Below are 24196 nucleotides of genomic sequence, written 5' to 3' on the forward strand. Positions count from 1 at the left end.
AAGTATCTGAATTGAAGAGGTGTTAAGGGATAAATTGTTTTACACATGCAGAAGATTATGTTTCACTAAAACTCAAAGGGAAAAGAAACTTTTTAAAGACCCAGCACATTACGTAGGTCCAAAAAGAATAAATGTTAATGATAGTTTAATGGAATAGAGCAATGTGGGATCAAAGTTCAAAAGTTCCCACAATAAAATGATTCACAAATTATTTACAGATTATTTAGAACCATTTTTTTTGAGGATTTTCTTTATTTTCCAAAAGACAAATTTACATTGACAAATATCAGAATGCATGGAAACAAACAATTTAGAGAAAATACTGAGGAAAACAGTACTTGCTATTCAACCCAACAATACTTGCATGCTCAAACACTTAAAGGGGTTTGAACATTCTAGATCAAATGATAGAGGTTAAAGGCACTACAACTTTTTTGCTGAACCCATGTAAAATGTCAAGTTCCACCAACTCCTGTTCTTTACTAAAACTTTGTGTACCTTGGCTTTTCAGAACAAAACTAAATTCTTTTTAACCACCATTCACTTGTAAAACCATTCTTTTTTTCACAGGCATTTCATGTCATAAAAATACCTGTCTAAAAATCACTTATCTGCACACAGTGTGAAGTTTGCATTTTCAGAGCAAAATACAATCATACAGAAATATAGTAAATACATAATGCAGGCTGCATGTTAACCTACCTAATATATAAAAGTTAGCATGCAAAACCTGGATGTTGACTTACACGGTAACTTTCAGAAACTGTATTTCTTGCTCTTCTGGGACTTCATTTTTATGTATAGAAAATTTCTGCCAGTTTCCAGCCCAAATCTACTCCTGGACAACTAACACCAGTTTATTTGTATAATCTTTAAAATGCTTTCTTTGCTGTTATTTATGTCTTCTCCCCTAATATTTAGGGAGGATTACACCTATTAATTACTAATTAAAATGTCAAGTTTTCCTAATTTTCTGTAAACATTCATAAAGCAATATCTTCATGGTGAAAATGCCTTCCTCCTCAAAGACTGAGTAAATACCAATTTTCTTCTGGTTTTGAGTTCCATCAGTAACAGTTTAATGAAAGGAGACTTAATACAATGCAGTTACCAAATTTAAGAGCAAAAAACTGCATAAATTAAGGCTTTGTTTAGGAATACAAAAGATCAGTTTACATCACCTAGAAAAGAACAAAAAACATCCTTTAATAATATGAAGTGTGGGGTTTTTTCACTCGTATTAGGAACAGCTTATTAATTTTTAGCCATTAAAAAGGAATCTAGACGTACACTCATTTCACAATGGACAATAAATACTCCTCTTTGCTTTTTTCTTCCTTTAGTTTACTTAACTCCAGTATTTGCTGCCTTTACCTGGAAAATTATTTTTTTAGACATCTGGGAAAATTTAAAGAAAGAATTTCTACTGTCTGCATTGAAAAACAGCTTTTTAATATTCTTTGTGCTGCAACTTTGAAGAAAAGTAATAAAGCTTCTGGAGCTGTGGCAGACTGCTAGAGAAAGTTGTTGAACCTAAGAGCCACACTCTTTTAGCTGCCTTTCTCCAGATTCAAACCATTAATCTCTTTTAGTCAGCAGAAGATACAATAGCAGCAGAAACAGCAATTGCACACGGAACAGGTCTGGCAGATGTTCTAGAGAGAACATCAGTTCAGATTCAGAACAATTAAGAGATTTGGAAAGATTTGGCAAAGCAGATTTGTAGAATTGAAATGTAATAGAAAAGATTACCTTAAGTAAGTCAAGGTTATTTATCTAAAAGAAAATATGTCTTTCAAAGAATTAAGAATCTGCTTTTTCTCCTTTGAAAGAAATAGTGAAGTTCTCATTGGTACAAATCCACAAAAAGCCTTTTTTTGTTAGACTTTCTTTCATGCTTCTTCCAGTACCTTGCATTCCTAGTCCTTGGCAAAAGCAACCCAGTCTCCCAGAAAAGAAAACTTCATCCTCCTAGTCTTCCCTACTTCTTTTATTCTGAAGTTGGGCTTAATACCACAGCGACTTCTTTAATTCTGATACCTCACTAGAGAGCTGGTCTGAACTGAGGAAGAACCTCAAAGCAAAGCTTAACCAACCTACTGGAATTGTTTGGCAAGTTAGCCTTTCTACAGCAAACCATCATGCATTGGTTAACTAAATACTGAAATTAAATCCCTGAGTCTAGTATCATATTAAGAAAGTTTTTAAGATGAATGCCCAGATGCTTCTGAGGTCTGTGAAACACCTATCAGTACCTGAGTTTTTTACATTTTGTTTTAAAAAGTTTCTGTTCATGTGATCTGAAGCCTGTTTGAGACAGCTCATTAGTGTCCACTGTTGTAGGCTTCCTGTTGCCTTCAAAAATAGATTATTCTTCCTGTAATGGTTACCTTGTTTAATAATTCTGAGTTGGTAAATATCCCCAGACTTCTGTTATAAGCCCAAGTCAAGAGTTTAACCAATTCCCCTCTAAACATAATGTGGAAAACTCAAACCTGCATAGTGAATTACATATACTTCAGAGTCCCATACACCCACATTTTTAATCTTTATATGGAAAAGTTTGCTTTACTGCATTACAAGTTCAGAGCTGACTCCATTTGTTTTTCTGTAATATTTCAGGATTAATGTTCTTTATAATTTTTAGTAATTTATTTGGATCAAATAATTAATTTTGAGCTTGCATTTTTTTTCTTAACTAGAATTAATCTACAAATCACAAAAAACTCATACTTTTCAGACTAATACAGGTCAAGTGTTTTGGAACAGATGCTTTCCTTGAAAATGGAAGAAAAGAGAGGTAAGAGTGAAAAGAGTGACAGATAACCAGGAGGGATGTAACAGCCGAAGAAACAGAGGGGTTTTATGGACTTTGCTGAACTTCCTGTAAGATAACAAAATAACTTACAATAAAGGAAAATAAGTGATCAGTAGGAATGATAAATAAACATTACAAGCACATACCATGGCTTAAACTCATACTTGTTATATTTAAAACAGTATTGAAACTCCCTTCCCCTCAGATCTGGGTTCGATACTAAGTAAACTGTGATAAAGTATTTTGAAATAGATGTACATATAAAAAATGGTTGTCAAAGTTGATCACCTGTTCTTGTTTGCATTTTCTTAGGACCATCTGTCTTCAGCTTTAAATTACTGTAGTGGAGTGGTCCCAAAATAAGCTGCAGTTTTGTTGGTTTTTTTTTTAGGAGTTTTTCATAGATAGACATTGTCATTTGTGAACTGTTATATTCAGAATATCACTGTATACTAATGATGCATCAGTTATGAATAGAGGATCCATAAAAGCAGCTTATGAAAGAACACTAAGGTATTATTCATATACAGTTATTATACAGCATGTTTCTTACAGCTCAACTTAATTCTTCTTTTGAAATTCTCTATGTCCAAAATTCTGCCAGGATATTTTATAAAATATTACACTAAGTTAAAGCCTCAGGAGTATTTATATAAAATACAGATAAATAAGGATAAATCATTCTTCTTCACAGTACACTTTCCAGTGGGACAAATATTTAGCTTACACAGAAAACTGTAAATAGCCACATTTAGAATACTATGCTAGAGTTTAAATGAATAGCCTGTTCTTATTACAGACTCTTCTCCTTTATTGGTATTATTTACACTCCAACATTTTTAGGAAAATATTTGCATTTACAGATAAACATTTCCCTCTGATCTTATTTCTCAAGTAATATTTTTTTTCTATATGAAAATATGTTCTTGGCAGGATTTTCCTGTACTGGCTAATCACTGGTTTAGACTGTTTCGGGATTTTCTGTCCATGTACTTGCATTTCTCTATTCTCTGGATTCTTCACTCTTGTACTTCTTCTGCAATTGCTTATTTTCTGCTATCACCACCTCCCTCATATTCTTCTTTGTCCCCTATAATTGCCTTGATGATTGTTATTCTAGAATTTCTTGTGAACAGTTTCAGTGTTCTGGCATTTTTATTGTAGAAGAGTTTCTATCAAGTTTTTTTATCCATTCTTGTTTTATTTACTACGGTTTGTTCAATTCTCCCACCAATTTGATACATATTTAAATTACATTAAAATGTGTTTTACAAATCTATTTGAATGTGCTGAAAATAACTTTCAATTTTTTTAGGTACTTAAAAAGTATATATACTTTACATCAACAAAGAGAAGAAAAGGATTTTCCATGGTGACTCACATGCTGCAGAGAATGGTGAAGTTGTAATTTTTGTGCTGTGAATGTATGTTTCCTTCAGCTATTTGTAAAATAGTTTTATAGAGCTTTGATTCAGTGACTCCAGCCTTTGGTGCATTTTATAGCACAGCCTGTTCCCTGGTTATTAGCTGGGTGGCAGATATGCACATCTTTCTTCTGCTCTCTGGGAAAGAAAACTGAAGGAAACAGCAGGTATCTACCTTGTTTCCTCATGCCCACTGATGGAGCCTGCTGTATGCTAGTAACAAGTGCCAAGACATGAATAGTGGAATTCATGTCTCACGCTCTTGTACAAAATACCATTGTAACAACCATAAATAGCTGCTGTAAAGCTACATGGACAGTAGTTACACTATCAGCATTTAGATACATAATCTTTTGATGTCAGCAATTAGAACTAAAATCTAAAATGGCTATTTGAAACTACACAGAAGCATAAAGAATACTACTAAAATATATATCAGTTGTTTTCCTGAACTTTAAGCCTCTATCCATTCTCTGTCATTAAATATAGTTTGATAGATTACTTATCCACAGAGATATACTAACTCTAATAAGGGTTAACGAATGCTTCAGCCATCCTTGTCTTCAGATGAAGCTGATTCAGAAATCAAGAAGGGTACAAACTCCCATTCCCCAGAGTTGGCATCATGGGATGATCGGAGACGAGATCACAGGAAGATCATGGGAGAATTACATATTACATCTGAATTCTCCTAACTCCAGTAACCCTTCTAATCTCATTAAATAAGGAACATTTTAGGGAGGGAAGGGAGGGGTGGAGTATAATGGGTTGTGTCTTAAACTGTGGTCTGATTAAATATTTCCTCTGGCAACAATACTGGCTTGGGTAGCCCACAACTCTCCTGTGCTCTCTACAGAATGACTGTGTAGAGAGTTAAGCCTGTCAAAAATAAGCTCTAACAGCCACAGCAACCCTAAGGAAACTAGATTAGTTAGATTAGTATTTCTGAAATTAGCGTTCTTTAAACTATGCATAGGCATTAGCTAATTAAGGGGTCCAGTCTCCAGTTATGTACCCAAGCCCATCTCAAAAATCATTATATATGACATGAAAAATTAGACTAGAACAGTCAGCAGGAAAAAGAGCAGATGCAAGGACTCTTGACATCTACTGAGAGACCTACAAAGAAGGTTACAGGTAATTTCTCTTTGCTCTTTGGCTTCTATGAGTATTTTTATTCTTAATGTTCCTAGCACAGCACCTACACCAAGAGTTGCCCAGTAATAAGGGCAACCTTTTATGTCTCTCTTATGTTGAAAATCAGATTTAGGTATCTAACTTTCAGACCAAACACAGTAACCATTAAAATACCATGAAATATTTTTGTACTGACTCAGTGCTCTAACCCATCACAGAAAACATAAGCTTTTTCACAATAATATCCAAGGCCTAGGTGCTCTCCCTCTTATTTTCACTCCCATGAGACTTATACTGCAGCTGTATACAAGCTGCTCAGGTGGAAACAATTCCATGTCTAATGTATTAACCCTCCCTCCTCAAAAAAAAAAAAAAAGAAACCGCAGGCACAAACAGCATTTTCAAGAAGCTGTAAACATAATCACTTTGAGGTTTAGGCATTTCTGAGGTAGAATTATACACCACCTGCTCAACTCCAAAGAATCAGTCTGTCTTGCACCAGTACCCTACCACAGTACAAGACATGAACTGGATACCCCAGAACCGAGTTATTAAATGTTGACATGCTTAATATTGCTCCTGATAGCAAATGGTATATTTTGCTACTGACTGCAACATGATGTATTGCTGACATTCCACAAGAGCTTTACTTGTTTGGTTTTTAACTTTTCAGTGAGAGTTTTATTAGAATGAGCGGAGTCTTCACAATTCTTGTCAGTCTTCTAATTTCCCATTTTGATTCATGTATTAATCACCACATGCTGTATTAACATAGTTCTTAGAACTTTGTAAACAATCTTGCTGGACAGACAACTAGTGTTAGGAAGTGGCACTTTATGCTTAAGATGAAATGGCCATAATTGTAAAAAAACAAAACCTAGGCAGAAAAGACTTTGAAAAATTAATAGAATCATAGAGTAATAGTTTTTGGTTTTGCTTGTTTACAGCTTGCTTACAGCGATCCTGCCAAAAGAATGTGGAATTGTGTTTCACAGTCTGACTAGATCAATTTTACAAGATAATTCTGAAGAAGCAATGTCTTCCAGTTTCTCACTGCCTGTTCTTCCCTTCTCTGGACCCAAATACTATTTCATATTTGGACTTACTGATTAATGTATGTAAGCAGAAAATGTTCTAAAAAACATACCTTTATTTAAATGATAACATAATAGAAAACCTCGTTTGAATTTCCAGGTTTGATTTACCCATTCTGTTAGTACACATATTTAAATCCACATCTTTCTACACAAAGACTTGCAAACTGAAGTTTATCATATCCTACAGTAAAGGATTCCAAACGCAAGTACTCACAACTGAACTTAGGAGTGGAGAACTAATCAGACTTGCATGTCTTTAAACACAAGAACAGGCTTTTTCCCTAAAGTCTATTAATAGTTTGAAGCACTGATATTTGCAAACAGATTTCTTAAAAATATATATATATCATTTTAAAACAACAGGATTGCAAAGCATAATAATTTTGATTTGAAATGAAAATCATCTCTATAGAAGTGAACACAAAAATAGGCCAGCACCTCAGTCACTACTAGAACTGTCCGAACTATCAGAAGGTGAACTTTTTTCCTTTCGCCTCTTTTTTTCCTTTTTATGATGTTTTCCTTTCTTAGATTTATTCTTTTTTTCCTTTTCCCTTTCTTTTTTGTGTGTTTTTTGTCTTTTTGACTTTGGCCCATCCTCTTCAGCTGCACTTGATGAGGAAGATCTAGGAAAAAATATACACAGATTGATATATAAAGAAGAATAATGCCACAAACATAATGCGGGGGGGTTAATTTCAGTATTTATATAATGTCACAAATTGAACACCGTGTAGAATATGTACATCCACTGGAAAGCTTATGATATCTTGGTCTGCATGTTCAACTGAACGATGACTTTTCTAATTAGACTATTGTGATAGATAATCAGACTATCTAATTAGACTATTGTGCCAGAAAAGCAGTATGTTTACCTTATGATAAGTAACAAAGGAATAGGCAAGTTGTGTTTTGAAACATTCAAGAAGACTGAGTACAGATTGACTGAAAACTGAAAGTATGACAATATGATAGCGCTTCCAGCTTTTAAAATATCTTATGACCAATGCTATAGTAACACCTTTAGACAAATTTTATTGTATTTCTCTCATACAAAATCTAAGAGAAATATGTACGACAAATTTGGACACTCTTGCAGCTGCTAATATTGATCTCTAACCAGCAGTGATGAGTGACTACATATATCCAAGAATTAAGATGATAGTAAATGAAAAGTCATGATTATTATACTCAAGAGGGCAGGTTTATGCTATTCTTTATATGATTATTAATTACTTGCCTGTAAAGACTACAGCCAGCAGACTGATTCTTTTCTACTGTTTCTGTAAGTTTAAGTCAGAGCTACTTTATGCAAATAAGGAAGGAGATAAATGCCCATACAACCGGTGCTAAATCCTGTTTGATTACTTCTGAAAAACACCATACTGCGGCCTTCAAATATGTTATATATTTCCTAGCTCTCAATGCTGTTCATGGGATATTGTCTCATCAACAGTCCTAATGACTAACCAGTCTATAGTCTCATCTAAAATGAAAAAAAAGATTAAAAAATCAGTCAGCAGGCCAAAACTCAGATTCACAACAGATTTGGGTATTATGGCATTTTCCTTTGAAATTACAGTAACACTTAACTTCGGCTTCTACAGTAACAGTAACATTGAAAGTCAACACATGCTAAGTAAAACTACAAAAGTGTTCCTTCTGATAGTTACATGTTACTCAGAGTGTGTGTGTGTCTACACATCCATGCATGCATGCACACAGTGAATCTTAGGATCTCTGAACTGCAGAGAGGTTTCTCTAAGCTCTGGACCAACTCCATATCGCTCCTGACTCATTGTTCTTTTCCCACCACATCTTGCCTAGCACTGAATAGTCAGAAGTAGCATTGGTTTCTCAGACCTGCAGACCTCAAACTTGCTAGAGCTTTCTAGACTTCCAAGGTCCTAAATCCACAGCAGAAAGCCTAGGGCTTTAGTATATCTCAAAGAACAAACAAGTTCTCACTAGAGAACAGGAAGTTTTTTAAACCAAAGATGTACTTGCAAATAAAGTTGCATCAATAGAAGCAGTGCTCTCCGAGAAACAACCCAAACATCAGAAATATTTCTGAAGTTCTATTTTGAAAATAAAATAGGTATGGGATAGAGTTACCTTTTCCTTGGTCTTTTTAATTTTGTTTTTTCTTTGCTTTTTCGTTTTTGTTTCTTTTTTTCTTCCTCCTCATTTAAATCTATGGATAAAAAGTTACAGTTTACAAAACACTTGTCTAAGTTAAGATCAGCATTAAAAGCGTGCCTTCAATAGCAATGTAATATTACCACAAAATGCCTGTTAAAAGTTTTTCTTTCCTTTCCTCCAAATTCTGGTCTAGTATAGTAATTTCAGAAATATTTTGCAGAGTAGCAGAACTTTCCATACAACTTACATTCTAATGACTTTGATCCAACCACTAAAAATGAAGGAAGGCCTGTAAAATGTAGCAAACCTGTGACTATATATGTTTACATCAGCTTTAGGTTTTCATATCCATTCTTCTGTATTTTAAAAGTATTGCCCAAGTCTGAAAACAGATCATTTAACTAGAAGGTACAAACAGACAAACAAACAAACAATCCCTTAGCCTTAACTGAATTACTTTCATACATCCTCATCTCACGCTGCAAAAATAGCTATGCCATTAACTAAGATACATTTGAGTTAACTGTCAATAGTGCCTATAAAAAATTGACAGAAGAGTCACCCCTTATCTGGTCATGTTTGTTTCCTGCCCTGACACTTCATAGTACTGTAGAGCATCTTCACATTTCACTTACAAGCAATAGTTTTATCACATTGGATGAAATTTTTTACTTTAGACTTTTCTATAGCAGTTCAAAAAGTATTTTTGAATTCTTTGAAATGCAAATCCACTCTATAAATACACATGACAGTGTCAGCTAACAGGAAAATACTGGCTTTATAATTTATCCTTAAAACAGATAGCAACTTTTGAGCATTCAATCTTATTTCTATCATACAAATAACTTCCCATAGAGTCTGCATGGTAGTGCAGTTATTCATTTGCTACCATGAATAGAAATTACTGGTACCAGTATGCTCTCAAGTGAAATTTTAAAGAATTCAATGTGAGTTACAAAAAGCAAATTACTTTTGGAGCAATTAAAAACCATGAACAAGAATGCATGAACAAGCACTCAGTAGTTTTTTTTAAAACAGTGCAAAAATGAGGCCACCTGAAAATAGCAAAGATGAGGCCACCTGAAAATAGCACAATCCTGTCTAGATAATGGAAAATTAAAGATCCATATCTCCTTACAGTACACATAGCAGCCACAATTCAAGAAAGAACATATAATAAACAGAGTTATTACAAGATCAAGTAAACAGCTCTTTTTCCTGCAGACACCCATCTTCAATCAGTTTAAGGCCAAAAAAACCCTTATATCCAAAAGTACATAATGAGAACAAGTTTTTCCAAAGAGAGTTGTTCCAGAAAGGAACAGAAAGGGCTGTTACAGTACCAACTCAGTACTCCTGACAAGCAGACTATCCATTTCTTTTGAAATGTTCCAGCAAATTAAAAGGTTCTCTCTAACCCTTTTCCTTTCTAAATAATTTGTATAGTAGGAACTGAATGTGAGCCTGGAATGTGAAAGCAATAGAACAAAACATGACATTTCAAGGGGCACAGGGGAAGAATATTCATGTATTTAAAACTTCATATGGTGGAACAACCTCCCCTAAGAAGGAGGGAGGGGAACAGCCTCTTAGGAGTTCAAATTCGAATGAACTCAAGTTATCTGCTAAATAACCCACCTATTCTCTCTCTGACAAACAACTGAGGCTCAGACCTTACAAAGAAAGAACAGTACTTTTCCAAATATGAATGTTTAAATTCAATTCACTGGCTGTTTCAGTCAAAACACAACTTAGAACCTGGAAATAAATTCAACTGTCATATTTGTCATTAGTTTTAAGAGTTACTATTAACTTTAAGATTTTTAAACTACATGCCATAAATGACAGATTAACTCAGAATGTCCATGTCATTTTCTCCTAAGCAGCTTCTTAGTAATAGTCTTACAACCTTCTGCATTTATAAGCCCTTTTTGAGATGTTCCAAATGCGTACAATACTAATTTGCTATGACAGGAATTAATGATAATTAAAAAAAGATGCTGGTGTAGCAAATCCCTGAAGCCTGAGCACATGAAGTAAAAGACCACCTTTTAAAGCACAGACTGAAAAGAACTACCAGTAGTTATAAAAAAAAGCATAAAATGGGCGTTCCCACTATCCAATGTATTTATAAAAAAAACAAACAAAAAAACAAAAACAAACAAACAAAAAAAAACCCAACAACATCTTACTCTTTTTTTCACGCATGGCTTGCAATCTCTGTAGTTCTTCTTCCTCACTGTCTTCACTGCTAGTGCTGCTAACATCTAAAACAATATCTCTTTGCGGATCTACCCGGAGGAAGTTTCGACATTCAAATGTCAGATGACCAGCTGAACAAAACAAATATTCAGAAAGAAAAAAACAATTTACCAAAACCAACAGAAACTAAAGAACATACATTTTAGTATGATTCAGTTTTAAGAAGTGAAAAAATGCTAGGGAGCAATCTGTGAACAAGGAGGGAGAAGGCTTACTTTGAAGAAACCTCGATGAATTTCAACAGGTTATCCCTTTAAGAGTGCTTTATGACCTCTCTCTTATACCTAATTTCAAGATTTTGTCCAACCTTTATTTTCAATAGTCTCAGATCCCTCCTGAAGAAATTACCTAAAAGCATGAAGCAAAATATTTAAAAAAAGAACGTGGCAAGTGTGTTACATTGATATTTCTGCCTCCTCCAGCGTTATAGAAGAATCTTGTTTGCTTACGAGACAATTTTTTACAACCACTACTTAATACTGACTGAGGTACTGCTTGGCTAGTATTTTTAGTTTTCTAAGTTAATCTCAATAATAGTGACCAGAGCAAGTACACCTACTGAAGTAATAAAGACATATAAACCAAAGTGAAGGTATGATTTGGGAGAAACTAAGCTAAAGACACTGGAATTCAAGTCATTATTGAAATAAACTCATCTTCATACCAAAATACCTACATCTGAAGACAGACCTTTCAGGAACATAAATACAGAATGTGTGATTTGACTGCAAGTTTTATTATCTTCCAGAAACCTTGACTTTTACTGCATGTAGAAACAAACCACTAAATTTATATTGATATCCAAGCTATGTTGGAAGAACAGATATACAAAGCAATTCACTGACAAAATTTTTTGGAGGCAAAGTCAGCAGTGGAATAATGAAGCAAGCTTTTCCCCCTTCACCTCACATAACACTCATTTAAAAGAGACTAAATCATGCTGTTAAAAGTTCAGCACAATTTACTGCCAAACACCGGCCACTGCTCCACTGTTGTAAAAGTAAGAGCTAGTGATTAACAGACTAAAGTCTTCACTACGACCTGTCTCCATTCATCAGGAGAGCAGCCACAGAGATGCTTGTATGATCAGAGCATAATGCAAAGCATGAGCTAAATTTAACCACAGAACTTGTGACAGAAATGTTTCTTGAAACACAGAATACACAAAGTGTGTTTTCTTCACACAGAAAATCATACAGATTTTAAACTATTTTTTCTTTTAAAACAGACCTAAGTTGAACTGAAACACTTGCTTAAGTTTGCAGTGAGACTCAGAAGAAGCACAAATGCTAATCTCAACAGATATCGAAGACTATGCATTCAATTCAAAGCTTCTCAAGTAATTGCATTGCAAATGTAGCATATGTGAATAAAATAGCATACTTCATATTTTTTTTTTTCCCTGAGAAAACTCAAGAATTTTCAAATGCAGAAATAGGTGTAAGTAGCTAGAGAATGTATAGGAAATAAATAATTTTTTAAAATATGGTAATTTAAACTAACAAACATCTGTGCAACAAGGGAGAACATTTCTTTATTTCCCCTCACTCTTCAAAAGGCAATTCCAACATCATAAACTGAAGAAAACGCTGTAACTCCATATTGCTTACTACAGACTTACGGTAGCCACACTTCTTGCATCCAGCTCTGATATTATCCTTATTTCCACCTGAAAGATAAAATTTCATCAGTTAGGTGTTGCTAAACAGAACCATCAAGCTTCTTTTAAACCTAGCTTGATAATGTCAATACATAGACAGGAGTGATCCTGCCTCAGAGTATTAAGTACACTAAGATGTCTTAAAAAACTTAAAGCAAAGCAAACCAGTGCATTTCTAAGGCTACTTTTCTGTGCATCAGCCTACTACCAAATTCTTATTTGATTTATTCTGTTCTTTCTGTGATAATTTTAACAATTATTCTGTGCCTCTGAAGGTTTACGCATTTGTTTTGTTACAGCACGAACATGGTAATAGCTATCTGATATTCCAGTGGTACCTAATTGCACACTACAGGTCTACTTATTAATTCTAGCAGTGCATTGATGCTGACAAACAGTCACTGGGAACTCTGAAGTAATTTATATTCTAATTACAAGAACTGTGTTAAAAAGCCAATTAAAAAAAAAAAAATCACTCCTGAAAAGTGGGGAAAAAAAAAAAAAAGACAAAAGCAATTGTGTTCAGTTTTTTTTTTTAAAAAAGCTAAGCTAATCATTAAATTATTCTGAATCCAGACAACATGATGCCAAATAAAAAGAACTAATGGCGCAAGAAAGCAAATGTGGAATAAAGTGAAGTGAGTAACAAAAATATCTGTAAATGCTGCGCAGGAAGGAGGACCATAATAGCACAAATTTTAGGGACAGCAAGTGTGTGATTTCCCTATCTGATCTCACAGTTAAGTTAAACAGACATAGTAGGACATGACTCAAAAGAAGAGAAACCCCAGAGACCTGCTCCCCAAAAATATATCAATATCCATAATGAAAGTCACAACTGAATTTTCAAAATCAAAGGGTGCCTTTCTATCCTGCAACTTAATGAAACATATAAAAAGGCAACTTAAACAACTACATACAGTTTATTTAATAACTAGGTTAATTTATTTAAATAATTAAGCAAATTCAAGGAGAAATGCATGACAGAAATTAGTGAACCAGAAAGCAGGTACATCAGCTCCATGAATTTAAAGTTTTCTCGACTGAGACAAGCACTGCCTTTAGAAAACCCTACTCAAAATAACAAGGGAAACCTTCAAACCCCAGGTTGAAAAAATAACTTAAAACCTCAACAACTCACTGGTCTATGTCCTGAAGAGCACTGGAAAGCTAAGCAATTTGGGTACTTACATACTATTATGACACAAGGTTTTCTGTGGATCCCAAAACCTTACTATGACATGTCACCTTCCAGGTCTATAAATTCAGCAGTGTGTAGGTGCTTGGTTTGTAACTATCATTTGAGGAAAACCCATGAGAGGTAAAGAGGTAACGAACACAGAAGAAAGTCTCAAGAACCAAGGTACAAAAGTATACCTGTGTCTTGTGACATCATGTCAAAGAAATACTCGAAACAGCATTGGTTTGTTCACTACAAGTTGTGAATAAAACACAAGATCACCCAAGCTACAATACTACATGCTTTCTCTCAGCTTTCTCAGAGAAAGTAAACTTTGGTGCTACTGTGTAACTGACCTGCAGGTAAAGAAAGAGTTGGTATTCCATGGAAGCCAGATCAGTATGGTCAGGCACACACTGCAGTATGTTCTGTAATACGTGGAGATGCCATTTGCCAGGATTTCCAAAACATACATCCAGCAGATGACAAGAACATTGCTAGCAAATACTCAACAAATTCCTGAGACTGAAATGTAACTGTTAATTAATCTAAATAATTTAAATTTTAATAAATAAATAATGTTATAATAATGCTTTAAATAATAATGTTAGAAGCAGGGTTTTACACTAGGTGAAGTTTTAGATTATTAAATCAAATTACTGGCACAGGTTGCCCAGAGAAGTTGCGGCTGCCCCATCCCTGAAAGTGTTCAAGACCACGCTGGACAGAGCTTTCAGCAACCTGGTCTAGTAACTTGTACCTGCCCAAAGCAGGAGGATTGAAACTATATGATTTTTAAGGTCCCTTCCAAACCAATTAATTCTATGATGCTGTGAAGCTTCCTGTTCTCATTCTCTTCTTTCAAGATATGAATCTTCCAGATTTACAACTGACACAGCAACAACCACCACTAAGGACCTTACTCATTCAGTAGAGCACAAGGCTGCAAAAAAAATCTTTGGAAACCTCTGAATGCAAACATGAGATGTCTTCCTCAAGAACCCCTTCCGGAATGGAAGTAAGCTTATTAAGGTCTTCTCTTTTCTCAGGAGAAGCTTATCAAGGCTCAGGCTTATTCAGCTGTTCTTCAACCAAGCACTCCTCATGTCTTAGGATCAAGAAATCTTTAAGCAGTGGCCATTTGTGTGGCTAACGTAGACCCAAATACCTCACACACCGTGCAAGCCTTTCTTCCAGTTCCTGTCTCATTATTCCCGATGGGTCCATTTAAACAGTAATACAGTAGGACACAAGCTTTAATGCATAGCAAACGACGAGGAGGAAAAACAAGTCTGACAATAACCATGCTTTGGATATAACTTTAAACAAGGTGGCTTATAGTAACAGACAAGAGGAACACAGTACCTGGTCTTCTCTCATGCAGAACTCTGGGAGGAGAGCCCGCAGGCCTAGAAAGAAGGGACTGCACGAAGGGCTGCGCTCACCAGCGGCTGGCCCGACGCGCGGCCTCCTCCATGCCATCTCCCTCCCGCTGCCCCCAGGCCGGCTGGTTTGGAATGCCGGCCGTGCACACCAAAGCAACGCTTCTCCACCGGCAGCCCGGGCGGCCTGCAGCAGATGCGACAAGCTGCTGCTGCTGCTGCCGCCGCCGCCGCCGCCCTCTCCGCCTCACGCTTCCAGCTACGACACACAATCGCGCGGGCTCCCCGCGTAATTTTCCATCACCCCGCCGCTTATTTCCCCTTCCCAACACGCCAGCATCGGGGCCAGTCGGTCGCTGTCTCTCCTTCCCCCACAAATCTGGCGGGGCGCCCTTACCCGGTAAAGCCATGCCGCCTCACTCCGTAGTCCTAGTCCGCCCGGCCCGCGCCCGCAGCGGCTCCTCTCCCCGCCGGAAGACTTTGCCCGGCGCACTCTCCGACCGTACCACTCACAGGGAGGACAGGGGACCTCAGTACCTGACGGAAGCCACAGAGAGGGACTGCATGGAACTGGAGAAGTCTTTCTCAAATGAATTTCTTCCTTAGTGATTCCCGTAAAGACTTTGGCAGGGCACTCATCCCTTCATTCTTCCTCCTGGCTTGGGCAACTTCCTCCCTATCTCACTTCGCTGCATTTAGGGGCCCAAGATGGCGGGAGGTTCGGGGTGGTAGGGAGAGTTAGTGGCGAAGGGTAGTTGAGTGTCTTGCTTGAGCAGTTGGTTACCTGCTGGGACGCTCCTTTCTCGACAATGAGCAACATCTACATCCAGGAGCCCCCCACCAATGGCAAGGTGAGGCCCTTTGTGACGGGCTACGGTGGGCGAAGGGTAGGTGTAGTCAAGGTAGGCCGGGATGGGCGTTGCAGTGCAGCGTATGTGAGGGGGCTGCGCGCGGGGGTCTGCTGCTGGGGTGCCTGTACGTGAGTGCTTTCTAGTGAGGGGTGTGAAGAAATCCTGTGTTCTAGCGGGGGGAAGAAGACAGGTGAGGAGGGTGTGCGATGTATGTGTGTGGTGATGGCTGTGGTTTTTATGTCGTGGTGCTGGTTTGCTTAAAGTTGAAGTGATATAGTTCTAAAAAACACTGCCTGAGTCAAAGCACAAGGCGTGCAGTGTGGATAGGTAACACAGAGCTGTGCTTGAAGCATTACATTCAATTTTATCTATTCTTGACTGTATCTTAGCAGAGGCCAAGGAGTGGTGGTAAATGGTGTCACATCGTGTTAGCGACTGGTCACCAGTGGTGTCCCTCAGAGCTCAGTGTTAGGGCTGGTGTTGTTTAATGTCTGTGTTGAGGATCTGGATGAAGGGATTGGGTGCACCCTCAGTAAATTTGTAGATGACATCAAGCTGGCTGGAAGTGTTGGTCTGCTGGAGAGCAGAAGGGCTCTGCCTCTGCTCAGAGGGATCTGGACAGGCTGGATCAATGGACTGTGGATAATGTCGCCTGCACTTGGGGTACAATTGCATGCAGCACTACAGGCTTGGGGAAGAGTGGCTGGAAAGCTGCTCACTGGAAAAGGACCTGAGGGTGCTGATTGAAGGAGCTGAACATGAGCAGCTTGTGGCCAGGAAGCCAAGAATATCAGTGGCCTCCTGGCCTGTATCAGCTATAGTGTGGCAGCAGGACCAGGGCAGTGATCATCCCCTGTACTGGGCACTGGAGAGGCTGCACCTCATATCCTGTGTTAAGTTCTGGGCCCCTAACTACAAGAAAGACATGGAGGTGCTGGAGTGGGTCCAGAGAAGGGAAAAGAAGCTGCTCAAGATTCTGGAGCACAAGTGTGATGAGGAACAGCTGAGGGACCTTGGAGGGGTTTAGTCTTGAGAAGAGAAGGCTGAGGTGGGGACCTTATTGCTCTCTACAACTAACTGAAATGAAGTTGTAGTGAGGTGGGGATCAGTCTCTTCTCCCAGGTAACAAGTGATAGGACAAGAGGTAATGGCCTCAAGCTGTGCTTGAGAAGGTTTAGATTGGATATTGGGAGAAATTTCTTCATGGAGAAGAAGGGGTGGTCAGGCACTGGAACAGACTGCCTAGGGAATGGTGGAGTCACCATCCCTGAAAGCGTTCAAAAAGCATGTAGATGAGGCCCTTAGTGACATGGGTTACTGGTGATCTTGGCAGTGCTGGGGTAATGGCTGAACTTGATAATCTTAAAGGTCTTTTCAAACTGAGTTCATTCTTATGATTCTGTGATTAGGTTCTTAATTTTATTATGATCTCTCGCTGTATTGAATGGTATTGTGAAAAAGCTATATGGTTTTGGAGATTAATGATGCAATTTTTTTCTTCACCATGTTGTTTCATTATGGAAGTGCTAGTGTCAGGTACCAGGTCATTGTCCTTGAAACCTCATTATGCATATCAGTTCAGAACTGTATCTGAATAAATATTTTTTTACATACTGTAGACGGTGATAAAGTTCCTGTAGTACACATAAAGAAAATGCTAAGAAAGATACTGTGCATTATTCCTGCCTCAGGCAAAGGCAAACCCAGTCACGGGATTGCTTTCACTCAAGGACCTGGGTGCACTTGGTGGGTAATGCAGGAAAATGGGGAAGTCTGGTGTGTACTTTAAGGGGATTTGATTGTGGGTGAAAATAGTCAAATAATTAAAGTTTATGATGATGTATAATACTGACTATTGTTCAATGGAGGCTATCTGAATAGATACAGTTCTGGCTAGAATTATATATTTTATATTTTTAGAACACATAGTGCTTATTATATACTATATATATATACACAATATATGTAATATTGTACTATATATATAGAATTACGTAGTGTTTCTAGAATATATAGTATTTTTTTCTAGGATAGTGTTCTGGCAATACAGTCTAAACTAACAGTATCTACCTGGCACATTCAAATGTCTGTTACTGTTAGTATATAATGAGTTCTGAAGTGTATTTTTTAACTCAGGATATATTCTTTGATAATTGATTAAGTTACAATAAAACTAATGGTGTCTTTATCTTTTCATAGGTTTTGCTGAGAACAACAGCAGGGGATATAGATATAGAATTATGGTCTAAAGAAGCACCAAAAGCATGTCGAAATTTCATCCAGCTTTGTATGGAAGGTAATGACTGAATGGGATAGGCATTATTGAAATTATTTCATATGCAATCTTTGTGGGTTTTTTTGGTAAAACAGAGGTCATAATTATGTTTTAAATTTAATATGTTAATAGATTTATTTGTATTTAGAAAATATTAACCAACAGTCAGACAATGTATTTCAAGGTTATTGATAAACCCAGTGGGGAAAAATAATAACGGGTTTTCTCCAGTGTAGCAAATGATGACTATTAGTGAAAAATTAAATGTCAGAGGCTTGAAAAGGCTTATTTTCACCAAGTCTCTACAAATATTACTGCTTCTTTAATGTATGTGTGAAATGGCGATGATGCAGTATTGAACATGCTCCAAAATTCTCATTTCTGTATCACCATCTTTATTACCTTATTTTTTTCATGAGTTCTTGTAATGTTTCCTTTGCTGTAGTTTTTGTTGATGGAGGCTCTGTAGTGCTCTTCACTGAAGCAGTGGGTACCAGAATGAGAAGCTCCCTATTGGAAAAACTGTAACAAGAATATGTGAAGGGCCCTGTGCCTTTATGTGCTCTCTAGCTGCTGCTATTATCTCATGTATGCATTTATAAAGTGGTTAAGAGTTCTTTTAGCACTCCTCTATTAAGGAAAAATATTAGTCTAGGATTTGTGCCTCCAGCACATATCCAACTTGTTCCATATTCTTACAGCTAATGTGAAGATCTTTTATAATGGAGAATCAATTTCTTAGTTCTTGGTGAGTGGTAAGAATTCAGTTGTCCTAGTGTTAAAGAACTGGTCTTTATTTCCTTTCTAAGTTTCTCTGACTGCTGTGTAAGATCCTATGCTTTGTATAATAAATTTGAGTATTTCTCTTGTGAGTATCCTAACATGTAACCATCCATTAATAGATCTGTCTTTGCTGCGACATTTTCAGATCCTGCTTTGTCTTGCAGCATCCTGAAGGTTTATTTTTAGTTGTTGAAAAACCCAAACAAACCAGAAAGCAAAACCCAGAAATTTATGTCAAGTAAAGTTTTCATTCATTTGTTGTCTTATGATCTCATATCACTTATCTGGTTAGACAGATGGATGGGTATATAGACGAAAGAAAATAACTTAGGAAGCAAAATGTACCACATGTTTCATGTTGTGAAAATTACCGGTTTTTGGTACAGTGAAGGTGGTGAAAGGGAAGACACCTGTGTTCCATGCTGTTAACATGTTAATCATTTGGTGTATGGGTATGGCTAACGATTTATGTGAGATGTTGGCTGGGACACAGCATACTAGTTTTAGCTCTCGTTTAAATTGATTTACATTAGTAGTATCATTCCAGTGATAAAATTTGAAAGCTGAAAAGAAAATAATTCATTTATACCATCTTGTTGGTGATTGGCAGTGTTTTTTGAAACATATGATACCACTTCGTTTTTCTTTTTTTCTTCATAAATGTCACCAGCATTACTCTATAGCTGAGATACAGTCACACTGAGTGGGACAGTGGAAGAGGAGGAAACCCAGTGGAAATAGCAGAATCCAATTACATTACTTGCTTTCTGGAAATTCAGTCTCTGAGCATTTATATGAAAGTCTGATTTTGAGACCACTTACACGTTTTTAATATCCTTTTTTTTTTTTTTTTCTTTAGAGTATTACAATAACACAATATTTCACAGAGTAGTGCCTGGCTTTATAGTGCAGGGAGGTGATCCCACTGGTACTGGATCAGGTGGAGATTCAATCTATGGAGCTCCCTTCAAGGTATGTATCTGTATATCTTATGCATTAATTTTTGGTTATTCTCTATCAGTTGTTCATCCTGCTATGTTAGGTTCATAGAATCATAGAATAGTCAGGGTTGGAAAGGACCTTAAGATCATCTAGTTCCAACCCCCACACCGTGGGCAGGGACACCTTACACTAAACCATATCACCCAAGGCCTCATCCAACCTGGCCTTGAACACCGCCAGGGGTGGAGCATTCACAACCTCCTCTGGAAACCTATTCCAGTGCCTCACCACCTTATCAGGAAAGAATTTCTCCTTATATCCAATCTAAACTTCCCCTGTTTAAGTTTTAACCCATTACCTCTTGTCCTGTCACTACAGTCCCTAATGAAGAGTCCCTCCCCAGCATCCCTATAGGACCCCTTCAGATACTGGAAGGCTGCTATGAGGTCTCCATGCAGCCTTCTCTTCTCCAGGCTGAACAGCCCCAACTTTCTCAGCCTATCTTCATACAGGAGGTGCTCCAGTCCCCTGATCATCCTTGTGCCCCTTCTCTGGACTTGTTCCAACAGTTCCATGTCCTTTTTATGTTGAGGACACCAGAATTGCACACAGTACTCCAGGTGAGGTCTCACAAGAGCAGAGTAGAGGGGCAGGATCACCTCCTTTGACCTGCTGGTAACGCTCCTTTTGATGCAGCCCAGGATACGGTTGGTTTTGTGGGCTGCAAGTGCACACTGAAGCCAGCTCATGTTCATTTTCTCATCAACCAACACCCCCAAGTCCTTCTCCGCAGGGCTGCTCTGAATCTCTTCTTTGCCCAACCTGTAGCTGTGCCTGGGATTGCTCCAACCCAGGTGCAGGACCTTGCACTTGGCATGGTTAAAACTTCATAAGGTTGGCATCAGCCCACCTCAGAAGTGTGTCAAGGTCCCTCTGGATGGCATTCCTTCCCTCCAGCGTATCAACCGAACCACACAGCTTGGTGTCATCAGCAAACTTGCTGAGGGCGCACTCAATCCCACTGTCCATGTCAGCGACAAAGATACTGAACAAGACTGGTCCCAACACCGATCCCTGAGGGACACCACTCGTTACTGGTCTCCAGTTGGACATTGAGCCATTGACCACAACTCTTTGTGTGCAGCCATCCATCCAGTTTTTTATCCACCGAGTGGTCCATCCATCAAATTGATGTCTCCCCAGTTTAGAAACAAGGATGTTGTGTGGGACAGTGTTGAACGCTTTACACAAGTCCAGGTAGATGACATCAGCTACTCTACCCCTGTCCATCAGTTCTGTAGCCCCATCATAGAAGGCCACCACATTGGTCAGGCAGGATTTCCCCTTAGTGAAGCCATGCTGGCTGTCACCAACCACCTTGTTGATTTTCATGTGCCTTAGCACGCCTTCCAGGAGAATGTGCTCCAGGATTTTGCCAGGCCCAGAGGTGAGACTGACTGGTCTGTAGTTCCCTGCGTCATCCATTTTCCCCTTCTTGAAAATGGGGGTTATATTTCCCTTTTTGCAGTCATTGGGAACTTCACCTGACTGCCATGATTTCTCAAATATGATGACCAGCAGCTTAGCAACTTCATTCGCCAGCTCCTTCAGGACCCACGGATGGATCTCATCAGGTCCCATGGGCTTGTGCATGTTCAGATTCTTAAGATGGTCTCGAACCAGATCCTCTCCTACAGTGGGCGCAAGGTCTTCATTCTCACAGTCCCTGCATCTGCCTTCCAAGGTTTGGGTGGTGTGGTCTGAGCCTTTGCCAGTGAAGACCAAGGCAAAGAAGTCATTCAGAACCTCAGCCTTTTCCAAATCCTGTGTAGCTAGTTCTCCCAAGAGCTTCCAGAGGTGGCCTACCTTCTCCCTAGTCCGTTTTTTATTTGGTTGTGAGAAGACAAACTTGTTATTAGACATGCATCATTATACATGTATAGTACTTACTTTCACATGTTTCTTTGGTATTTTTTAATATGTCTTTTTAAATTGAGAGTTCTTAACTCTGGGTGTTCTGATACTATGATAAATGTATAACCTTCCTAATGTTGAACTTCACACGCTCATGTGAGGCGAGGAAGAGTGAAGAGTAAGTGTTGATCTGTGGCAAACTCTGATGCAGAAATGTACATTGTTTACACATATTGTCTCTCATTTAGCAAAGGTCTTTGAATGTTTTTTGTGTGTTTGTTAATATTATTGCTACTAGGATGGCTCATCTCTTAACCAGGAGGCTGAGATTCTGAATGAAGCTACACATGCACAGCAGCTGTGTCCTGTTCTGCCTGATTGTTTTATTTCAGATGTGGCTGGCACCTTTAATTCATGATGAAAGCTGCATAGCCTGTGTCTGGGCCTTCTATCTCCCTGCTGACAGAGTAGACTCATAACATGAATGTTAAGTTTGTGGAAGGGGTTGGTACCTGATCAGAGAACAGAAAAAAAATATTACCAGTATTGTAGAAGCACTGCTCCTTAAAATTAATGTATCTCAATATTGCAGTTTTTAGAACCATTAATGGTATTTAATGATATTAGTATGTTACTCATCACTTCAGCTTTGCTTTGAAAGTAATCATATTCTGTCTTTTTATAGTCCAGAAAATGTTCTTCCTATGAATTGTTGCAGTACTGTATTATTGCAACCTGTTACTGAGCTTTCAATTATTCTACAGGAATTAGAATATTTTGTCTAAATACAGTGGCTAACAAGAATAGTGGTTTTACAATACATGTAATAGATGTAGTTACTTTTAGAAATGCTTTGGATTTTCTAAATATTGGGGGGATAATAATTCCAATAAAAATAATGAATAACGATTGTTACGCAGTGATTGGAGAAAGAGGAAGTTAGTTAAACAAAACTTAGAATTTTATTACTGGTATGTTTCTGTTATTGATATACTAATTTCTAAGTTTTTGTATCAGTGTTTGTTGGATACATGTTTACAGTTTCTTTTGAAACAAGATTGTTCACTTGTTTGCATTATTATAGGCACTAAGAACAAAAAACATTGACTAAAAATAATCCCTGCTGAAAACAGAAGCTTTTAAATATAATTTTGGCATGAAGTTTCAAAAGACTTTGGCTTTATTACTGTCTGAAATAAAATTAACAGCAAATATTCTGTGTGTGCATATTGATGTAAATAAGATGTAGCTAAAGAAGTGGAAAAAATATTTTCATACTTAAATCATGTTCTTTTCTCTCTGTCTTTGCCAGGATGAGTTCCACTCGCGATTGCGATTTAATCGAAGAGGACTTGTTGCTATGGCAAATGCCGGGCCCCACGATAACGGGAGTCAATTTTTCTTTACACTAGGTCGTGCAGATGAACTTAACAACAAGCACACAATCTTTGGAAAGGTCTGCTATACAGGCTAGAGTGCTAGCTTGAGTGTGACAGAAACTACTATGAGTTTCTCTGTGTTCAAAGGCTATTTTAGTGTTGTCTGCTGCTACATACATTTGAAATTGATTTCACTGCTTTCTAAGTTGTTTCTGTTCTCTGGGTTTCCCATGTCTAATAGACATGTTTGTATGTTTTTTTTCCCGTAATTACCTACTTTGGTGTTGTTATTCTTCTAAATTATATTTTTGTGTTGTGCTTTCTTTGGATAATCTTTTGAATATTACTTTGGCTCTGTCTTACTAATCAGTTCATCTAATACTAGTAACATTTTAGAAAATTATGACTGGAAAATAAATTCCAGTTACCCAAGAAAACCAAGAAAATGAAAAACATGAGGTGAATTTACCACTGGTGATACGGCTGAAAGAAAATAAGCCAACTATTTTTTATTTCACAATGTCTTTTATTTTCCTGTTTAACAGCTCACACTAAGAATTTGACATCTTCCCCTGTGTGCGCTCTCACACATTAAGATTTAGCTACCTGTTTTCCTTCAACTTTGGCAGTTAAGTTTAAAAAACCCAAACCTTTGTACATTGTACTTGCTGTCTTTCAGAAGTCTTACATGCTTACAACATGTAAGGCAGTGATATTTCCTATGTCATTTGTATTTTCAAAATTCTTTGCATAATAATTGCCTGGCATACTGCAGAATAATTAATAAAAATCAAAGGCGAGACCTTTCAAACTTTTTTTTGTAAACTTAACAGGTTACAGGGGATACAATATATAACATGTTGCGTCTGGCTGAAGTAGAAGTTGACAAGGAAGAGAGACCTCTCAGTCCACACAAAATAAGAAGCACTGAGGTGAGTATGCTCTGGTAT

The 24196-nt window shown here is 37.6% G+C and overlaps 2 protein-coding genes across 2 annotated transcripts in view; one reads left to right on the forward strand and one right to left on the reverse strand.

The window, feature by feature from the left end:
* Nucleotides 1–6509: 6509 nt before the first annotated feature.
* Nucleotides 6510–15552, reverse strand: SREK1IP1 (SREK1 interacting protein 1). The gene is made up of 5 exons (XM_057413576.1): nucleotides 15500–15552; nucleotides 12502–12549; nucleotides 10811–10951; nucleotides 8592–8670; nucleotides 6510–7102 (listed from the first exon to the last, which is right to left on the reverse strand). Exons 1-5 carry the CDS (start codon nucleotides 15510–15512, stop codon nucleotides 6916–6918), a joined length of 468 nt encoding a protein of 155 aa, XP_057269559.1. The 5' UTR covers nucleotides 15513–15552; the 3' UTR covers nucleotides 6510–6915.
* Nucleotides 15553–15865: 313 nt separating this feature from the next.
* The window catches only part of CWC27 (CWC27 spliceosome associated cyclophilin), a 124351-nt gene continuing 116020 nt past the window's right edge, over nucleotides 15866–24196 (forward strand). The window contains exons 1-5 of the mRNA XM_057413574.1: nucleotides 15866–15953; nucleotides 18153–18249; nucleotides 19871–19983; nucleotides 23180–23323; nucleotides 24080–24178. Of these exons, the coding sequence (XP_057269557.1) occupies nucleotides 15912–15953; nucleotides 18153–18249; nucleotides 19871–19983; nucleotides 23180–23323; nucleotides 24080–24178 (495 nt within the window). The 5' untranslated portion in view covers nucleotides 15866–15911. The remainder of the gene's footprint in view (nucleotides 15954–18152; nucleotides 18250–19870; nucleotides 19984–23179; nucleotides 23324–24079; nucleotides 24179–24196) is intronic.

This window comes from Pezoporus wallicus, unplaced genomic scaffold (genome assembly GCF_028554395.1).
Source record: "Pezoporus wallicus isolate ANWC-B61680 ecotype Strahan unplaced genomic scaffold, APGP_CSIRO_Pwel_v1 contig_608, whole genome shotgun sequence".
Classification (NCBI taxonomy): Eukaryota; Metazoa; Chordata; class Aves; order Psittaciformes; family Psittacidae; genus Pezoporus; species Pezoporus wallicus.

Bases quoted from the DNA above. Each gene is read 5' to 3' on its own strand.
- SREK1IP1 (XM_057413576.1), bottom strand. The intron at 10,952-12,501 runs GTAAGTCTGTAG...TGTTTTGTTCAG, and splicing joins ATGCAAGAAGTGTGGCTACC to CTGGTCATCTGACATTTGAA. The intron at 7,103-8,591 runs GTAACTCTATCC...ATTTTTTCCTAG, and splicing joins TTAAAAAGACCAAGGAAAAG to ATCTTCCTCATCAAGTGCAG.